The sequence below is a fragment of the Scleropages formosus genome, chromosome 1 (assembly GCF_900964775.1).
Source record: "Scleropages formosus chromosome 1, fSclFor1.1, whole genome shotgun sequence".
NCBI classification, from domain to species: Eukaryota; Metazoa; Chordata; class Actinopteri; order Osteoglossiformes; family Osteoglossidae; genus Scleropages; species Scleropages formosus.
In genome coordinates this window covers 88,129-108,760 of record NC_041806.1, presented here as the reverse complement: position 1 = coordinate 108,760, position 20,632 = coordinate 88,129, and the positions used below count along the sequence as shown (strand labels likewise).

At 47.6% G+C, this 20,632-nt stretch overlaps 1 protein-coding gene across 7 annotated transcripts; it reads left to right on the top strand.

Moving 5' to 3' along the window:
* Positions 1–2,508: 2,508 nt before the first annotated feature.
* sh2d3a (SH2 domain containing 3A) lies at positions 2,509–17,857 on the top strand. Of its 7 annotated transcripts, XR_003797612.1 has the most exons (13): positions 3,050–3,239; positions 5,611–5,653; positions 6,219–6,342; positions 6,947–7,090; positions 7,274–7,572; positions 8,518–8,615; positions 8,964–9,601; positions 10,371–10,486; positions 10,562–10,733; positions 10,805–10,916; positions 11,410–11,595; positions 16,090–16,339; positions 17,839–17,857. XR_003797612.1 is itself a non-coding variant. In XM_029250805.1 (12 exons), exons 3-12 carry the CDS (start codon positions 6,247–6,249, stop codon positions 16,263–16,265), a joined length of 2,034 nt encoding a protein of 677 aa, XP_029106638.1. In that variant the 5' UTR covers positions 3,050–3,239; positions 5,611–5,653; positions 6,219–6,246; the 3' UTR covers positions 16,266–17,054. The 7 variants fall into 7 exon arrangements, 6 of the variants coding, with proteins under 6 accessions (XP_018583418.2, XP_029106638.1, XP_029106629.1 ...); XM_029250805.1 differs by lacking the exon at positions 17,839–17,857 and having other exon boundaries at positions 16,093–17,054; XM_029250796.1 differs by lacking the exon at positions 17,839–17,857 and having other exon boundaries at positions 16,090–17,054.
* Positions 17,858–20,632: the final 2,775 nt, after the last annotated feature.

The following is a 20,632-nucleotide window of genomic DNA, read 5'->3' as shown; positions in this document are numbered from 1 at the left end:
TGGCTTAGAATCTGGGAGTAACGACTGACAAAAGTCTGTCTTTCTCTCAGCACATCAAAGCCACAACCCGGTTCTGCAGATACATTCTGCATAATATTTGCAGGATCCATCCTTTCCTCACAATTGACTCTGCTCAAGCACCTGTCCAGGCCAAGGTGACATCCTGTCTGGATACTGCAACTCTCTCTTGTCTGGCCTTCCCACTACTGCCATCACACCTCTGCAGCTTTTACAGAATGTTGCTGCACAAGTTGTGTTTGATTTGCCAAAGCGTTCCCAAGTATCTCCTCTACTCATTTCTCTGCACTGACTTCCTATAGCTGCCCGGATCAAATTCAAGACCCTGGTTATGGCCTACAAATGCATCAGTAGAACTGCTCCTGGCTATTTACAGGACTTGATCAACCGCTACACCCCAGCCAGACCCCTTCGCTCGTCTACTTCTGCTCGCTTGGTGGTCCCGCACACAAAAGGTAAAGCACGGAGGTTCTCGTTTCTGGCTCCGTTATGGTGGAATGACCTCCCCCTCTCACTCAGAACTGCTGAAACTCTCTGTACATTCAAGAAGGGTCTGAAAACTCATCTTTTCTGGACCCATTTCACCTGAGATCTCTCCAGCTCATGTACGGTGTAAATGTTCATGCACTGTAACTTCATGAGCATGACTTGATAAAGCCTTTAATCAGCTGCTACTCCGGCATTCTATTTTGCTTGCTTGTGTATCTTATAATATTACAAAAAAAAACATTGGTGGGAGGGTATCGGGATTGTCTATCTTATGTCTTATGCACCTGCTCGAATGATGAACCTCGGTGCAGCAAGTGGTAGGGAACAAACTAGGTTTGCTTGAGACTTTCATGTCTGCAGCTATGTCTCCTTCTCTCAACGTAATGCAGAAATTGTACTTTTGCTGAGATGTACGTCGCTTTGGACAGAAGTGTCTGCTAAATGAGTAAATGTAAATGGATGAATAATTACAAGCTTTTAATAATTGTGACCTTAACATTGCAAGTCACTTTGGAGAAAAGCATCAGCTACACGAATAAACGTAAATGTAATAATCAATGTAGGAGCAGGGCGCCCTCTGGTATCCCGTGACAGAAGTACATGGTCAAGAGCCGCAATGTCTCCCCCTACTGGTGTCTCCATACAACAAGCGGTTAGAGAGTGCAGTACAGAAGAAGTACACTAGAGGGCAGAGCAGGCTGGAGCCTGAAACACCGACCTCAGCAATTGCTGAGAGCTTATTTCGTGCCAAAGGAAACCGCAAAGCCGTCAGCCCTACAACCCCCCCCACCCACATATGTCGCCCAGCTATCAACTTTCCCAGTGTCTCCTGATGGACAGGCATGAGGAACCTGTCCCAGCTTGTCATGGCTCACAGGTCCTGAGAAGTGGAGGGGAATGGAGAGCACTGTGGTGGAGAGAGAGCAAACGGACAGGAATGGAGAGCACTGTGGTAGAGAAAGAGAGCAAATGGATGGGAATGGAGAGCACTGTGGTGGAGAGAGACTCATTGGTTAGGAATGGGGAGCACTGTGGTGGAGAGAGAGAGCCAATGGACAGGAATGGAGAGCCCTGCGGTGGAGAGAGAGAGCAAACAGATGGGAATGGAGAGCACCGTGGTGAAGAGAAAGAGCAAACGGATGGGAATGGGGAGCACTGTGGTGGAGAGAGAGCGAAAGGATGGGAATAGGGAGCACTGTGCTGGAGAGAGAGATTATGGTGGGGAATGGAGAGCACCGTGATGGGGAAAGACAGCGAATGGACGGGAATGAAGAGCACTGTGGTGGAGATTTTTCAGTCACTGTGAGCAGGGACCTGAATGATACGCAACGTTGGCAATAATCAGATGCGAGCAGCAACTTCTTTCTTGTCACAGTATTATTGTAAGAGGCAGATGAGAGTGACAAAGTACAGCGAGTTCTGTAGGTGCTCAGGTCCACCAGGAAGCATGAGGAGAAACGGAGGCAGGAGACCACACACCCAGGAGCATTCTGCTCCTCACACACTTCTCTGTCTGTGTGCATTTGTTTACTAAGCTGTTTCTTGGCTTTGGAGGAAAAGCGTCCGTTAAATGAGCGAACGGAAGTGTGACGCAGTCAAACACAGTGGAGAGTGAAACGTCCAACTTCTTATTCAGGCAGCCAAATGGCCAGTGACTCAGCGTTGGATCAGCTCAAGCTCCGTGCTTCCAGCGTCTGACGGGGCGGAGAGGGAGCTGCGGGGATTGCAGCATCAAGCTTGCGGAAACTGCTGGAAACAAGTCCCCTCTTGCGCAGCTGAGAAGAGCACAGGGTGTGGTGAACATCTGTCTTTGGCCCCCAGAGGCAGCAAGCAGCACACACTGAGCAGCGGTGCCACCCAGATCACCCCGGAAGATGTGACTCATGTGTCTACCCCCCCTAAGGGCAGCTTCTCTGAGACCAAACAGTGGGTGTGGCACCTGGCAACGGTCCCCCCTCCGGTGCCCCCACCCCCCCACAGTTACCTGTTACCTGGAGCGGACGCAGCCCTACGTGTAGCACTTCAGCGATTAGCGACCTCTGACCTCTGCGAGACAGCCAGCGAGTCCACCTCTTCGAAATGTGACCAAATGTCCATCTCTCACGGCTGCCAGGTAACACAACCTGGGGAAAGAGGGTTTTGTGCAACGCATGGACTTGGCAGCAGAGCTTCTGACTCAGCGCTTGAGCAAAGGAAGGTGGGGCAGAGCTCAGTGCTGAGAGGCCTGGGACTCACGGGTCACGGGTTCGATACGCTGAAGCGGTAGAGTCAGAGTTAGCCGACTGCGTCGCCAGGTCAATCCGCGTCAGAAGCTTCAGGCTCACGACCGAATGCAAACGTGGGCCGTGGCCCTCGGCGAGTCCGCGACGGCTGGAATCTGAAGAACGTCCCTCCGTCCAGAGGTGGGGAAGGACGTGTCCGGGCCGCATCCACGCTGTGTTTCCAAGGCCCTCCACTGAGGCGAGGAGATGTCGCTGAGGTTCGGTGGAATCTGAGGAATGCGTCAGAAGGAGGTGCACCTCACATCTTCTGCAGGCTTGTAGAGACTCGCTGCTCTGGGCAGGAGGGACGAGGAAGTCGCTCACATTCCCTCCTGGCTTTGTGCACTGGACTTTGGAACAGGGAACAAACGCAGCGGTGTGCGTGTGTGCGTGTGTGCGTGTGTGTGTGTGTGTGTGTGTGTAGAGGTGTGTTTGTGCACCGTGGCCCAGGGAAGGGCTGCAGACCCACAGGTAAGAGTGCTTTCAGGTTGGGATCTTTTTACATTCGCAGCCGCCCGTGTGCGCAATCCCAACACACACACACACACACACACACACACAATCCAAGTGCTCTTGCGGAATCTGCATGTTTCCAGCGATCACTTGGTACAGAAATGAAAATAAACTTTGTTTGTTTCCATTAATTACACTGTGTCTTTATCGGATGCTGCGCTTCATGCTTTTGCCAGACGGAAGCGTGGGTTTAAGGTCTGAAATTATTTCATACTAAAGAGTAATGAAGTCACGCGTTGCGTTTCCAGTTTGTGGGGTCCACAAGTTAGTGTCGCGCACTCTGGCTTTTCTCTTCGTCTTTCCGTGCTTCTGGAGGGAGTTGCTTTTATAACATAACTTGTCATCACACAGCAGAGAGAGTCCAGGGAGCACAAGCATCTCACCTCACCTGTGTATGTATATATATGTATACATATATTTATATTTATATATTCCTATCCATCTAATATCTTTCGTAGGAGTCGCATATTTTCCACTCGTGTGTGTTGAGTTTCCACAGGCGACCAGGAAGGAAACGGCCATAAAAACACCATGTGCTACAGTAACTGAGGAGCAGTTTCTTCTTCCTGTGTGTGTGTGTGTGCGTGTGTGTGTGCAGATGCGATCAGAAATACATTGTGTCAAAAAACTTCCCGGTTCTGCGCGTTGCTGAAATGCTCTAAAATGTGATGTGTTGGATATCTGTACTTTGGTGCAGGAAAATGTTCATGAAACGTCATGTTTCCATTTTGGGCTGTTGACACACAACATTTTGAATCGTTATTGTCCTGTGTGTGTGTATGTGTGTGTTTTAGCTTGTGGCTATGAAAGGATGTGAGAAAGTCGCTCACCTAAACTGAAATCAATATGGGAGCGAATAATCTCACCGCTGTGTTTCCAACAAAAGCGTGTAAATGATCTCCAGATGCCCCTCGTTTCACCTGCTGGCCGTCGTGCTGAAGGTCACCGAGCAGAGGTTGCAGCCGCTGAAGGAGAGCTGCCTGATGGACAGGCCGTGGAGATGTTCATACAGGCGAGGGAGAAAGTGAGCGGTTTACAGGCGGGAAAGGAGCAAGACCTAGCCACGTTCTTTTTCCGCACCTTTTTCTCTTACGAGAGATGCCGTATTACGAGAGGAGGGAAGTGCTTTGTAAATGGTACGAGGAATATCAGCAGTCTCTCGCATGCTACTGGCACTATAATATGAGCAGAGACGGAAGAAGACCTTAAAAGCCTATTTTAAAAAGTCAAAATGGAGACTAAAAAAATGAGGCAAGGATAAAATCCAAATGAAAGAAAAATACAAGTGGAGCATCAGCAACCTTCAGTGATGATGATGATGATGAAGACAGAAATCATGGACAACTTCTGCCTCTTGGGATTAGTCATCAGCAAGAAGGCATATAGCAGGCAAGAGATATGGAGAAGAAGAGCACTTAGCACAGCTGGAGCGAAAGAACTTGACAATATCCTCAAACGCCCTGATGTACAGTATCCTTAACAAAGACCAGAGCTGCTAAAGCAATGGCATCTTCCATCATTACATGGATGTAAAAGTTTAACTTCAAAGGAGTTTATATTTTTCCTCTTCTCTTTTGAAGTGTGACACTGGAGGAGAGCGTTGAAGAGACCATGGGCTCCTAGGAAAACAAACAGGTGCATTGTGGAAGATGGGTCAGGCTGGAATGCTTATTAGAAGAATGAACGATGACACTAAGGTTGTCGTGCTCTGGACATGTAATGCATAGATCAGATTCACCTGAATACACTGTACTGCTTGAGAAGTTTAAAAAAAAAAGATGAGTGACAATCTGACGGATGGACCTTGCAACAATAGACAGCTCTTTGAATAATGGACTGGCGTGTCCCCTCCCCCTCCGGCCTTACGCCCTGTGTTGCCGGGTAGGCTCCGGTTCCCCGTGACCCCGTATGGGACAAGCGGTTCTGAAAATGTGTGTGTGTGTGTGTGGAGGACAGAAGAGGTCACCGAGAGTCAATCCCTGGTGCTTAACAGCAACTCACTGTAACAGTCCTGTTAACAAGCTGCCTGTAATGTTAAAGTGAGGTGGAGCCCTAATTATAGAGATCTGTTACAAGCTTGGCCGCAGGACACGAAATAAGAGCCGTACAGGTTCATCTTATTGAGAGCTCTACATTAATAACACCACATGCAGAAACTGAAGAACATGTTTTAGGCAAAAATTAAGCCTAAAGCTCTAAACAAGAAGCTTGGTGGAAACCTCGAAACTGAGCTTAAATTGTATGTAGTTTGTTGAACTTAATCAAAGACAATTTACCTCTTTTAGCTTTAATATTTGTTATAATAGTGGTTCTTGTGCTTCGTTTTCAGTGAGTGTGGATGAGTCCGAATCTCTGGTTTATTCCGGCGAAAGGTAAAGGTTCTCTCGTTTCCTGTCTTTCAGAACTCACCGAAAGCCTTACGGAAATAATCTGCATGGAGGGCGAACCTCTAGGATTGCTATTTATACTGTCCTACAGAGACATTATTGCTCTAAGTCATGTGCGAACATGTCCACAGTTCCTAGAAAGTTGCTGGAAAGCTTGTGGTGTGGAAGAGGTGGAGGTACACATCATCTCTCCTGTGTGTAACATCTGCTCTGGGTGGTGAAAGGGTACTGTAATGACCCGCGTTACTAGTATTTAGGTGGGAAGATGTTTTGTGTGGATAGTTGCATTCTGGGAAATAATGCGAAATGTGGGTGTGCAACCACTGGCGACACTTAGGGGGAAAATGATGGGGTGACCATGTCTACGAGTATGTTGGGAGAGAGTTGTCTCCAGGCCCCTCAGCTCAAGAGCATTATTTCCCTGGTGCTGATGTTGGAATAAATTGTTTGTGATGAACACTGCCTCTGCATCCTTCTTCACCCCATCCAAACCCATGGTGCTGCGTGCCACAGAACTTACTGAATCTCTTTTCATACTGTATGTCTGCAGGAGTTTGGAGGGACGAAGGACGGGGGATATGGACTCTTTGAAGAAGGAGTTAGAGGAGGAGCTGAAGCTGAGCACAGATGACATTAGAAGTCATGCTTGGTACCATGGGCATATCAGCAGAGAGGTGCACACTGTCTCCTAAAGCTATAACTTCTCTGTCGTCTTCTCTGGGCTGTACGGAGCCGCTTCGAAGTTTGTGAGCCCTTGAGAATTTTCTATGACCTTAAACACGATAATATTTTCACACAAGTCCTAAAAGTAGATGAACAGGACCCAGTTAAACAAATGAGACAAAAAGCATCGTACTTGTTCTTGTATTTATTGGGGAAACTGATCCAATGTCACATGTCCCCCATTTGTGTCACTGTATTTGTCTGGTTTTCGGAAAATCTGATCACGTTTTAGGTCATATTTATGCAGAAACAGAAAATTCTAAAGAGTTCACATACTTTCAAGCACCACGGTACCTGTGCAACTTCTCACATCAACTCCATTGGACCCCTTAGATTCAGTTGTACCTTGCAGTCACATATTTTAATTTAAATGTTCAATGGAAATCTTTACTCCAGTCATAGAGCTCCCCTGCTGCCGCCATACTTTCCTGTCTTCTGTTCAGACTCTCCTCTCCTTCCTCTAACCTTAACCCTGCTGTATTTTTTGTCGGGCCTTTTCTCCCCAGTCATCCTTTTCCCTCTAATAACTTCTCTCCCACACGTGATCACTTGTAGGGGGCAGAGGCCCTGCTGCAGCGGGACGGGGACTTTCTGATCCGTGATTCGCGGACCAGTCCAGGCGACTACGTGCTGACGTGTCAATGGAGGAACGAACCGATGCACTTCAAGATCATCCGTGTAGTTCTGCGGCCAAAGAAGGTACTGCTGGACAACTGTGTCCATCCTGTGCAGCATGTACAGACTGTAATGAGCTTGACTTCCTGGATTCCCAGAAGAAATGCTCCCCAGTGCTCCCCAGTGCTCCCTTGTGATCACGTGACCATGACCTGTAGCATCTGTAGCATCACCATGGCTTTGACAGCATCACCTTCCGTCTCTCAGGGCTACTCACGGGAGCTGTTCCAGTTCGAGCAGGACCAGTTTGACAACATACCGGCGCTGGTTCGGTTCCACGTGGGAGGGCGCCGTCCCGTCTCCGAAGCCTCGGGTGCCATCATTTTCCACCCGATCACACGCACAGTGCCGCTGCGTGTCATCAGTGAGCAGCAAGCTGCTAGAGAACGCAAAAGTAGCTTCTGCTGGTCAAAACAGGACCAACAAGCACGGCCTGAGAGGAGCAAGAGGTTGAGCTTCAACGCTGGCCAGATGGACTCCCTTCACATGAACAGTAACCTGCTAAGGTTTGTCTCACACACACTGTGCATTGGCTGAATTCTTAGTGTCTTTTCCATCTTTAGAGTCCACAGGTGGACTCGCACCTGCAGTCAAGCCCCCCGGTGGGACATAAGTAGACTGGAGATGGGCAGAGATGGGGTATGTGCTTAGAATAACCCAAGTCCAGACACGGAGTGGTATTTGGGAGAGTCAGGACTTTTTCTAGCTGGCTTCTCTGCTCTGATGTGCACACGTACTTGTGTAAAAGTTCCGGCCTGAATTCACCGCAGAGCCAGATCACATTTGCAGTGATTTAAGGGCGTGAGGAACCGGTACCTCCAAAATGTGGTGACTGGTCACTTACTGGTCATGTGGCGACTGCGTGCTATTGGATTGGTTTATCTTTTCTACAAGTGAAAGTGACATCTTCTATTCAACTGGTAAGTTAAAGATGGAGGCTCACAGCGGTATGAAGAAAAAGAAAGGTGGAGGTGAAGAAGCCAGGATCGAAAGGAAAACGAGCACTTGTAGAAGATGCATTTAAATGCTCCAAAATAAGTGTTGTATTCGAGATCTGGCACAGCACTAAGTGTAACTCGCACTCACTGCCCTGCTGATGCAGTTCAGGAGTTGTCAGACATATGGTGGTAATGGCTGAAATATAAGGGTTTACATTTACTCATTTAACAGACCCTTTTCTCCAAAGTGGCTGCAGAGTTTACCTGTTTACACTGATTTAACCATTTATTTCGCTTTGGAGAAATGTGTCAGTGAAAAGAGTAGCTGCGACGTTTATATACCACTCTTTGCAGAAACTCAGATGTGGCTCAGAGCTGAAAATGGGGAGTGACGAATATACTGGAACATTCTCAGTGTTTTCACGCAGCAGTAACTGTGTGCTTCTTTGTGTAACACTGGACAGTAAAGACGTTTCCGTAACTCTGTCATAATGACGTCCCCTTGGGCTACAGGAATAAGGAGAAGAGCGGCAGTCATCCCGGCAACCTGGAGAACCTGGGAAGAAGACCGTCGCTGCAGTCTGCGCAGTCCGACAGCAACCTGCGCACAGGTAACGCAAAGGGAGTCGGCGCACAATTGCACACAGAGACTCGTTGTCGAGCACAGAACGCGCTGCATGGTAGGGTGCGGTGCTGTCTGCTCACCTGAGCACGAATGAGAAACGTTCAGCGGTGGTCCGGAGTCATGGAAAATGTTCTCTGGTTCCCAATACGAAGTATCATTGGAAAAACACTTTAAACCAGTTGGATATAAATGGTAAATTTATGAATGCGTCCATCCCGTGAGATGCAGAGTTGTGACCTGACCGTCGTCTCTGGCTCTCAATCCCTTCCTCACAGTATTTCCACTAGAATTTAGTTTTTAGCTCTTTAACCCCTGATCTCTTCCACTCCTGCAGTGACATCACCTTCCTGTCAGTCGGAGGATTCTGGCCCCACCCCTATTTCCCCAGTGTTCCGCACAGGCAGCGAGCCCATGCTCAGTCCTCGCATGGCCCGCCATGCTCAGGCCTCCCTGCCAGAAGGGGGCGCTGCCTTGCGGGGCTCTGACGGACAGCTGCACTCCCGGGCCCCGCCCAAACCCCAGCGCATATCCACCCTGTTCCCTAGAAGCCCTTTGACCCCCCGCCCCGAGGAGGACCCCGCCAGCCTTTATGACGAGCTGGTGCCCCGCGCTCCCCCCACACCGTCTCGACGCCACGTGGACCAGTTGCGTGCCGAGGAGAAGTGGCAGAGCCGGCTGCGTGTCACGGAGACCAGCTTTGGCTTCCTGGAAAGCGGGCTTGCCCCGACTCTGCCGGAAGGAGGACCGGCAGGAGAGGGTAATGCGGAGGCCCCCGAGGAGGAAGGCGAACCGCACTTTGTCCGCCCACAGCTGGAGACTTCCTCCTGTTTCCGCCTGGATCACTTCCACTCCCTGCTGCTGCCGGACAACAACCGGCCGCTGGAGCCCGCAGTGCTGCTGGAGCTGAAGCAGCTCTTTGCCCGCAGCAATGCCAGGACCACTGCCCTGCACGTGCTCAGTGTGGACTGCCAGGTTCGCTGTCCGAAGCACCGTACTCACAGTCAAAGGGTCATCTACATTTACATCTGTTCATTTAGCAGGCGCTATCCTCCAAAGTGATGTATATCTCAGAGTAAACAAAGGTGTGTCACCAACAGACGAAGAGCTTTAGACACAGACACAGGACTGTGGACACGCAGTTTGTCAGTCTGACATCATCATATTGCTGGTTCGCATCCCTCCGTTAGCTCCTATAGAAGTGACGTTCAAACAGCAAATACAGGTAAATAGATACTCTCAGCAGATGGTCTTGGACTCATTGATTGAGCTGTCAGGAGATCAGGAGAGGAGTGGGTTTGAGACTCACTCTTCTTGAATGTGGGAGAGATTCAGCAGCTCTGAGGGACACAAGAAGCTCCTTCCACCACACTGGATCCAAGAATCTGCTGACTTTTCATGTTGATACCCTTACTGTAACCCTAACCCACCCAAACAACCAGAGGTGGAGGAGCACAGCGATCTTGCTGAGGTGTAGGGAATGAGCAGGTTCTGGTCTAAAATAATCAAAGGTTTAACTGGTCTAAAGTAGTGAAATTAAAAATCTTTAAAAGAAATGAACCCAAAGAGTGCAATGGTTGTTTGGTCCTTAGTACCCCATGTTCCTCCAGACTTTTTAGGTTTCGGTGTCCGTTTCCAACCAAAGCTCAGAGTTTCAGTGTCAGTGTTGGTGCGTTGTGCCTCTTCCAGCTGCACCTCTCAGTCTCTCAGTCTCTCAGTCTCTCAGAACCTCTGACTCTTTCAGGTGGCTCGGATCACAGGAGTTACAGAAGAGCAGAAGAGGCTCATGGGAGTCAGTTCAGGCCTAGAGCTCATCACCCTTCCGCATGGATGCCAGCTGAGAAAGGACCTGCTGGAGAGGTGAGTCCACATCACCATGCCACCAGACATGTTCCCACTGACACTTGAGCCTCACTTAGGTCTTATGTGCACCAGGCACCACCTGCTGGCCCTGGGCGTGGCTGTGGATATCCTGGGCTGCACTGGAACCGTGGGCCAACGTGCCGCTGTGCTGCACAAGGTCGTTCAGCTGGCGGAGGAGCTGCGAAACACGGCCCATGACCTCTACGCCTTCTCTGCTGTCATGAAGGCCCTGGAGATGCCGCAGGTGCTCTTCTCTCTGGCTCTGACTCACGTGGATGTGTTACGGATGGTGAGACTCACCTGGCTGTGTTACAGGTGGTGAGACTAGAGAAGACGTGGCGCGCTCTCAGGCGGAATTACACCGACAGCGCCGTTTCCTTTGAGAAGACGCTCAAGCCGTTCATGAAATCTCTGAACGAAGGAGATGGTGAGCTCACTGGACAAAGGCCTCAGCCTCAATAATAGTAACAAAAAAGGCTTCTGCATGTTTGGCACAAAGGGGGTGGGGTGGTGCAAGCGGCACAGCGGGTTTGGCCTGTGCCTGCTTTCTGGTGGGCTGGGGTTCGAGTCCCGGTTGGGGTGCCTTGCGACGGAGTGGCATCCCCTCCTAGGTGTGTCCCCTCCCCCTCCAGCTTTGCGCCCTGTGTTGCCAGGTTAGGCTCCAGCTCACCGCGACCCCGCTTGGGACAAGCAGTTTCCGACAATGTGTGTGCGTGTGTATGTTTGGCACACAAACTGTTGATATATACCAAGGATCTTTTTCTTTCTGTATGCGGGCACCTCATCATCAGTAACCTGGTGTGTATAACTTGATGTGTGCTGTGCTGTGCTGTGCTGTGCTGTGCTGTGCTGTGCTGTGCTGTGCTGTACCTAACGCTGTGTTTAACACAATATGTCACAGTGTGTTTCTGCTGGCTCAGGTGCAGCCGTCTCAGAACCCATCTCTGTGCCACACTTGCTGCCGCTCCTCAAACTCATGGAGGGAGAGGATCCAGGTGAACACACAGGGCAGGGCTGCCAGGTGCTCTTTAACACCCTGCAGTCGGCCCGCGCGGCTGCTCTCAACGCAGCCCAGCATGAGGCACATGCCCACAGCCTGCTCACAGGTGAGTAATTGCACACAGACACAGACACACACACAGACACACACACACAGACACACACACACACACGCGCGCGCATGCGTGCCAGCCTGAGGTGGGACCGGTAAACTAGGTGGAAGAAGGTATGAGCCCTGCCTCCAGCTGGGTATTTGCTGGTATTCTGGCTCAAAGCGCTCTGCACAAAGGTCTTTTTGTGGTGGTTGGTGGTCAGGCATTTGAATCATGTACCTCTGCCCACAGAAACACAGCTTCGCTAGCGGGGCTTCGACCCTGAGCACGCTGCCCGGTCGTCTCAGATCTGATGTTACGGGTGTTTGTTATTCCCACGACGGCCTTAGAATGTCCTGTGAGCCAGGAATTCCAAAGACCTTAAGGCAGGGATCTCAAACATGCAGCCTATAGAAGCTGTCCATGTGCCCTGCGCGGTGACGGGGTGGGGATCCGAGTGTGGCTAAATACTGTAATTAGCTGCTGCATGAACTAGCGATAATATCTTATTAATGAGTGACATCAATGAATTAGTGCGCCTGTGCAAAGTTATGTAGTAAGTAAGTGAGTCTGCCGTAAAGCCGTATCATCAGATGCCCAACAGCAAGGTCCCACCTTGACCGCCTTGTCAGCAGTGGTGTTTCTAACACAGGACTCGGGAATCAGGACCGAGGCACCGCCAAGTACATTGCATCTCAACATATCTTGACAATGCGTGAAAACCTCGACCAACAGCTACTGCACACAAACCTGCGCGGGGGCTCGTAAGGACAACACGGTTCCCCTGATCGCTGCTACACCAACACACATTTTAACACATTTATTTAGCTGATGATGAAATAATGAAGCACTTCGAGAGGACCAGCATCTTGGTTAAACCAAACTTGATGTCATTTGCATGACACGATGAGTGTTTCATGGGCTGCATCCTGGATGCTTTGCTTACTTCAAACCTGGTGGAACTTGGATTGAGATTCTGAGGCTTTAAAGGGAAGGTTTGCACTGAGAGACTGTCTGAGGTTGTACCCAAGCATGTGTTTGGAGGCAGACTTTACTGTCCTATTGTCACGTCCACGCCCACAACACAAGCGACAACACCTGACTCCGCACTAGCTCATGAGTAATCGCTCACCCTATAAAGACCCTCTTCAGCTCCCGTACTGTTGCGGAATCTCATTTGGGACAACCGCCCTTCCTCGTGTTACTACACACACACTTGCTCTGTTCACGATCTCCGTTTTTTTTGACTCCTTGCTTCGTTCTCCGACCACGTCCACGGATCCTCGTTCCTGTCCCGTTCGCCGTTCGACCGACCCTTCGTCTGTCCGTGGTTTTGAGAACTTGCCTCTTCCCTCAACTTCTAACGAACAACGCTGCACTTGGGTTCAGCCGTCCCGGCTCCCTGCGTTCCGCGTGACACCTATCCTTTTTGACTCATACAGCTATCCCACATGGCAGTGGGACTCAAACCCCTTTCCAGTTGAAGGGGGCAGCTGCTCCAGATACATTTAAATTTATTCTTTTAGCAGACGCTTTTCTCCGAAGCGATGCAAATCTCATAAAAAATACAATGTATACATTAGCAGGAAGAGACACTTAGATGTAGACGTGTGATTCTTAAGGACAGTCCGGCAGGAACCAGAGGAACCTCAGGATACAGTTGCGTAGGAGCCCCGTGGCAGACTGGAGCCGGTGCGGCGTGAGCAGTATCTCGGCCAGCCGCACGGGGAGGAAATGTCTTCACGCTGACACTCTGAGCAGCAGGCCCGAAGGACTTCGCGGAACGCCGATGAAAGACGTGATGCGTTGCAGTAGGGCGGGAGCGTGTTGCGCTGCAGACACAAAGCCATCTTAATTATGGCAATTAAAATGCCAGGCACACGATCCGCGATCCGCACCCCTGGCGTGACAAGATGGCCTCTCCGTCCCTCTGACCTAGAAAAAAAATCCACTGTCCTCATCAGCGTGCCAGAAGGAGGATGCCTAATTGTGTTTTCACATCTTTTCAACGTGTTGCCACAATTAGTGTGCTTCGTAGTCAAAGACGGAGGGGGGCAGTTTGGAAAATGTCCAAATTGTAAATCTTAATGAAAAGGCGGGGCAAATGCGTTTGTGGGACTTGGCCATCTTTAAATGGGATCTATCAATTCCATGTGGAGCTGAAGACAGAAAACGTGCCATGGGGAAGGGGAGAAGGGTTTGGGGCTAAAGAGACTTTAAGCCAGAAGGGCTCTACTGTTAAACCATACGAATGAGTGCAAGAGCCGCAGACAAAGCGGTGGAATACGTTTGCCTCGAACAAATGAAAAACCTGCATGGCGGATTAATTCCTCTCTACCTGATCAACAGGATCGACGTAGACAATGAATAATTTGGAGATGTTTGAGCAACCAGTGTGCTGTGTGGAGTGGTTCGGTGTCGCCCTGAATCCTTAACGCAACCCCCTTGATACAAATCACTTCAGGTTGTGTTTTGTAGACACAACAATTGATTCTTTGCTGTTTATTCAGAATTAAAAACTCCAACATGAGAATCAATGATCAGCTCTTCGTAAGAGCAATCGCCCTAAATCACTCGTAATTCCTAGTAATTGTTGCCATTCAACTGACCGAATTACAACAGTTAACGGTCCCCTTTGAAAATGATCTCAGCAGCACTTATGGTGAAGCTCCCAAAGTGAATCACTCATCGCAGAAGGTGAGGATGCTCAGACATGCCGAAATGATGAAGCTGTACTTTAGGCAGCATACAGTCATGGTGGAAACAACTCATTTCCTGTCCATGTGAAACGGCCAAGCGATCCTAATGGGTTTGAAGCTCGGCGTGCCCTTTCAGCAGGAGAAAGGGGTCCAGGCAGAGGGAAGGAGCCCCCAGCACGCACACTTGTCTCAGTGGCAGAGTCGACTGCTAATGACATGCTATAAACAGAACCCCCGGCCCCTACATTTTCAACACCTTCCAATTCGCGCTCCCTAGTTTGCAGCCCCACATTACTCTTCACCCGAGCAGGTAGCACACAGTTGCCGGTCCCCTATAATGGAAAATAATTGACAATGTAAGAGGTTCCAACTGCTCTACAGTGAGGTGTGCAGCTGCTGTGATACCTTGATTCATGCCCGAAAATGCCTGTGAAAATAATTAAATTGGCTTCCAATGGGCGATTGTTCATTAACGTTCCTTTCCTTCCTCCGCGATACAGCAAGAGTTCAGTGTGGTGCAGGAATATGTTTGCAGTCTGACCAGTAACTACTGGTAAGTCTGGCCAGCGGTAGTCTTAGGGAGGGTTTTTATAAGAAAACAAAAGCATCAGTGGAGAGAATAACAACATTTTGAGAAAATAGAAATCTGTTTACAACAGACACCAGCTTCTTCTCACACTCTAGTTCTGTCTCTTTCTCCTAATGTAATGTACAAATTGTATTTTCAATGAGATGTATGTCGCTATGGATAAAAGTGTCTGCTAAATGAGTAAATGTAAATGTAAATGTTTCTTTCCACCATATGAACCGATGTTCATCACACGAGTAGCTGCATACAACTCAGAATATCGACGATTCCTGATCACTTTCCTACTATTTTTTTGAGATACACAAACATTTACGTACATTACAGGCATAGCTGTGTAAATGGTTATCTGGCCATGATCTTAAAGTTATGGTGCATGAACATTTACACCATACATGAGCTTAAGAAATGATGAGTGAAGTGAATCTGGAAAAGATGAGCTTTCAGACTCTTTTTAAATGTGGACAGAGATTCAGCAGTTCTGAATGAGAGGGGAAAGTTGCTCCACCTCAGCGGAGCTAGAACCATGAACTTCCGTGCTTTACCGTTCTTGCGTGGGACCACCAAGCGGGCAGATGTGGAAGAGTGTAGCGGTCTGGTAATATAAAGATAAAGAAGGTTTTGTACCTTGGAGTCTCCTTCCCAAGTGACAGTAAAGGAGAATCATGAGATCCATCAACAGTTTGGTGCAGCAGCAGTTGCGTTAAAGAAGTAAAGGACTGTGCTGGTGAAGTGGATCTGAGTCCTCAAAGATTGTAATTTACTATTAACTCTAAACTCTTCCAGTTTGAAAGTCTACATCCTCATGCTTGCACACGGTTATGAGCTTTGAGTAGTGAGCGAATGAAAAAGAAAAAGAAGAGAAATGAGGAAATAAGGTTCCATCAGGAAGTCTATCATTGTCATCCTCAGCTTGTCACCACCGTGATCTTCACCAGGATCATTAGTTTTGCTAACAGTCATTACTAAGCTACACTAGATGCATCAGAGCACTTAACTCTTGAATCAGAAAGATTCAGCAGCTCACACTTGTTTGGAATATATACATGATGCGCCATTCCTGTTCTCCACAGGCCAGCACACAAGACATTGTCCCAATGTAGTATACCTGCGGAAATATGAACGTCAAAGCTCACCAGTTTACGTCACACAAATATCATCTTAACTGCCGTAACACTGTGTGACATCAGCCTGCAGCTCACTGGCGTGTCTGTCCTTCTCCAGCAGGCTGGGAACCAATCCCTGAGCTTCTGGAAGTCTTCCGTACAGAGTTTGCGCTGCGCCTCTTCTGGGGTCAGTCAGGTGCCAGAGCTGAGCGTCAGGAACGCTACAAGAAGTTTGAAGCCATACTCAACGTGCTGTCAGACAAACTGGAGTCCAGCCACGACTCTGACCTTTGACCCCCACATGAGCAGAATGCTGCAAGGAAGCCCTGCCCCCTTCCATCATACCCCACCCACCCTGCTAGACACAGGTCTGTTATTAGGGAAAACATAGGACACAATCTAAAAACATGGTAAAAATATAGCACACTGAGGACACTGAACTTGCTTAGCCTATTTTTAAAGTAACTTTCTATTCTACATATTTACGTGTAGATGTGGTGGGAAACGTCTGCCTCACTGCAGCAAGAACAAGTGTTCTTTGCACTGGAACACCCTCTGAACAAGGACTTTTTTGACTAAACCAGGATCTCCTCACTGAAAGATGCCTTGTGATTACAAAGGTCTAAGTACTTGAACAAGTGAGGAGTTTTCAATGTTGCTGGACTTAAGGGACAAAGAACACATGTTTTAGACCATGTGAGGAGAAAAAGCTGGTTGATGCATAAGATGTCCAGTATGTGCATTTGTACTCGAGTGTTTGTCACATACAGTGCCAGTGAGGAGTGGGAGTACACATGGTGTCACACCACGTTCCTTGGCGAAGATAGTGTTTTTGGAAAAGACAGCGTTAGGTGCAAGTTGGGCAACAGATGTTTGGGATGATCTGGACAGAAGAGTTTTCAAAAGCAAAGCAAAGCAGCTCATGTGTGACTAGAAACACCCAGGAAGACATGGTGACTCATCTCCTGCTCAAACCAAATCTCACCTGAAGAAAACTTTCCGGCAAGCATACTCTCACTACTCACTGGCACTCTGCATACGTGTTCTGGTAAATACCTGTTCAAGGCCACATTCGTTAATAAAGTAACCTGAAGTTTAATGAATTATAATTAAAATGGAATTATTCTTGTAAATTGTAGGCAAACAATTTACACTACCAGGAACACACCTAGGTGAGTCTCAAATTCAATTAAATTTCATTTTATAGAGCTCTCTTCTCACACAGTGACGCAGAGCCCTGAACAAAGGTATAAGACAAACAAATAGATAGTTGGCTATATATTAAATTACTACGGTGTCCATGCAGTTATTAAAGCTGTAATTATGCCTACTGGCCACAGAGAAAAGGAACAAAAACTCAAACGAAAGGCAAGGCAGAAGAACCCTCTTGGGGTCCAAGTGCCAGTGGAGGCCCAGCCCTCCTGCACATTCTAGATTAAAAAAGACTTTTAAGTCAATTTACAGCTAATAACATTGTAACTGAGTGTTAACTTGATGTCCCAGTTCACAAAGGAACATCTTGTCCATCATGGCAGGGAGTCATCAGCCTTAGTAAGCATGGGGTGTTGGTACCACGGCTGGGTAGCCTCCTCAGGTCTTATCATAGCAACACCATGCACTGCAAGAAGGAAACTAATAGTAACTGATGACTTAATGAGATTACAGAGTTTGATACAGAAGGAAAAAAACACAGCAAACAAAAATTACACTGTTTATTGATATGCCAGAGTGAACATGTAAGTCTTAAGTATGGATTTAAAGGCTAAGACAGACAGGGCACTCCTGACAATAACTGGTACAGTATTCCATGGTTTAGGTGCTCTGTAGCTAAAGGCACACCCTCCTACTGAGATCTCTTTGATCACAGGTACTTCAAGATAACCCGCATCCAATGAACGAAGATATCGTCCTGGGATATAAGAATCAACAATCTCGGAAAGGTAAGCTAGAGCAATGCCATGTACTGCTTTATAGGTCAGAAGTGAGATTTTATGATCAATTGTAACCGGAAACCAGTGCAGTGCAGTAAGTACCAGTGTTACATGGTCATACTTCCTAGTTTTAGTGACAATTCTCGCAGCAGCATTTTGTACCAACTGTGGCCTGGATAAAGTCTGGTACGGACAACCCGATAATAAAGCATTACAATAGTCCAGCCTGCATGAGCATGCAAAAAGCATGAACTAATTTCTCAGCATCCTGTCTACATAGGAATCGCATTAATTTAGCTATATTTCTCAGTCAAGGTCAACTTTATTGTTATTCACACAATATGTTCAGGACATACATAGGAGTGAAATACAATTTCTTCTGGATCACGGTGTGAACATGGAGGACAACAATATACTATTACTGCTGGAAAAATTTACAATGACAAGCTACAAAACTGAACTGAAAGAAGCACAACCTTGTCAATGTAGTAACATGAGACACAGTCTCTGCCTGCAGTACAGGCCCTCTTACGTGGATGCCCTGTCTGGAACCAGGGTATCTGCGGAGGAAGGCCTTCAGGCTTTGAATTTCATGGAAAAGAAAATCGATGTGGTGGAGACGGCGGTGGAAATGGCGGCGGGGGCTAGAGAAGCCCCTGGCGAAGCTGAAGAGGTCCTGGGAGCAAGCCCTGCCCCTACCCTGCCGAAGATGCTGAAGCGGAAAAAGGAGCGCCATTTACACTATTTTACCACATTCTAACATTATTGTACGAGTTAATGCGTTGAATTGCAATGAGTTTCTTATAGTTCCAATAAGTTTAGTTTTTGGTGGAGCTGCAGAATCTAAGATGAATTTCACCATAGAATTAGAATCAGAATCAGATTTATATTCAAAAGCCATTTGATCTATATTTACGGTCATTTCAAAATCAGATTTGCTCATGTAATCGATACATTTAGCATTATTACTGTAACGAGCCGCATTACTGTGAGTTTGAGCGGGAAAATGGGTTTATTGTAAATAGTTGGATTGTGGGTAAAATGGAATCGTGTTCAACCGCTGTGGGGAATATCAGGAGTGTGGTGGCCAGTGGAAGAGAGGAAAACCTGAGGGGTGCTAAACAGGTTGGCTTGAGGTGCAGGTGTCTGAGGGAAAGGCAGGGTTCCTCGGACTAAGAGCATCATCATATTGGTGAGTTCTTGTTCGCCCCATCCAAATCAAGAGCGCAGTGCAGTAATTTCATCAATAAGTCACAGGATTTTGGTCTTACTGTAGTCAAAGGACACTGGCAGGTATCGATCAAAAGGTAATGAGTAATGATCTGAAACAGTCTCTTTTAGAGGAATAATATTTACACAATGAACATCTACGCGGTAGGTTATGACTAGATGGAGCGCACGGTTACGGGAATGGGTAGGATCGTTAACAACTTGAATAAAACCAACGGAGTTTAACAGAGAAAACTATTAGCCAGAGTATCCATGACACATTTATCAATATTAAAATCACACATCAAAATGATTTCGTCATGAGTAATGACTAAATCGGTTATAAAGTTACTAAATTCCTTGAGAAAAAGGTGGACGTGGACGGTAGATAAGGAATAATTATAATGAGTTCCGACTTAAAATCTAGCTGTAGAACTTCAAACGAGGCAAAATGATCACGATTTCTTGGTGTTATTTGTAATCTATTATTGAAAAGAACACTGACTCCACCTCCATCACGTACAGAACGACATTTATGGAAATAATCATATCTGTCCGGAGAGACTTCTACTAGCGTAATCGTATGGGCCTCACCGATCCAGGTTCCAGTAAGAAAGAATAGATCGGACTTGTAACTCAGTATTAAATCATTTACTAGAGCACCCTTACTTGTTAGTGAGCGAATATTTAACCGCATTTTATACTACACTTTGGCCTTGGTGGTAACTTCAGAGTATTTGGTTTAATATATTTTAGGTTTCTGGTGCGAGTGCTCTTATAACTAAATCTAGTTAAACTCCATGTTCTTATAACAGTTTGTATGTTTTGGCTGCAATTAACGCTTTTATTTAAAGTTTCAAGGCCCACATTGGATAAAGCACAAGAAACCCCATCACATGAGAAATGACCACCGGTACCAGAACGAGGAACAGACCCATCAATACACAAAGCTGCTAAAGGAGATGACCCATGGACCATGAGTCAGTCCTGCAGCTTGCAGGCCAAGTTCTGGGACAGAACAAACGAACCCCTCCAGTTGAGGGGCACACCATGAGCATCGCGCATGAAGAATCTGGGCCTTTCCCAGAAATCATCTAAATTATTAACGAATGAAATGCCATGAGAGCGGCACCACATGTCCCCCATGAAGAGTTTGGGTAAAAGACCAGACACTATTAGATTATGACGTTTCCTTCTGGCCTTATTACACATAGAAATAAAGCGGCTCTTTAACACCTCCGACTGCTGGTAACAAACATCATTACCACCAACATGCACCATCATGGTCGACGCAGGAACTATCGGCTAGAGAACCGACACGCGTCTGTGCGGGAAACGTTTCACTTTTACACCTCGATTCCAAGGCACCTAAAGATTAACATTCCAAATTTAAATCACAACATCAACAGCAAGGTGTTCCGGTTTGGAGCGCGGAGACATTGTGCACCGCAGAGAGGTCCTTACGCCACACACTTATAGACAATTAGAGAAATGCTCCTTCTTGATCCGGAGCACATACTG

What these genes read in the sequence shown, in the direction of transcription:
- sh2d3a (XM_018727902.2), top strand. Translation starts at nt 6,247, where the DNA reads ATGGACTCTTTGAAGAAGGAGTTAGAGGAGGAGCTGAAGCTGAGCACA. An exon ending in TAGTTCTGCGGCCAAAGAAG is followed by an intron (nt 7,091 to 7,273) that starts GTACTGCTGGAC and finishes TCCGTCTCTCAG; the next exon opens with GGCTACTCACGGGAGCTGTT. An exon ending in TGCCCACAGCCTGCTCACAG is followed by an intron (nt 11,596 to 16,089) that starts GTGAGTAATTGC and finishes GTCCTTCTCCAG; the next exon opens with CAGGCTGGGAACCAATCCCT.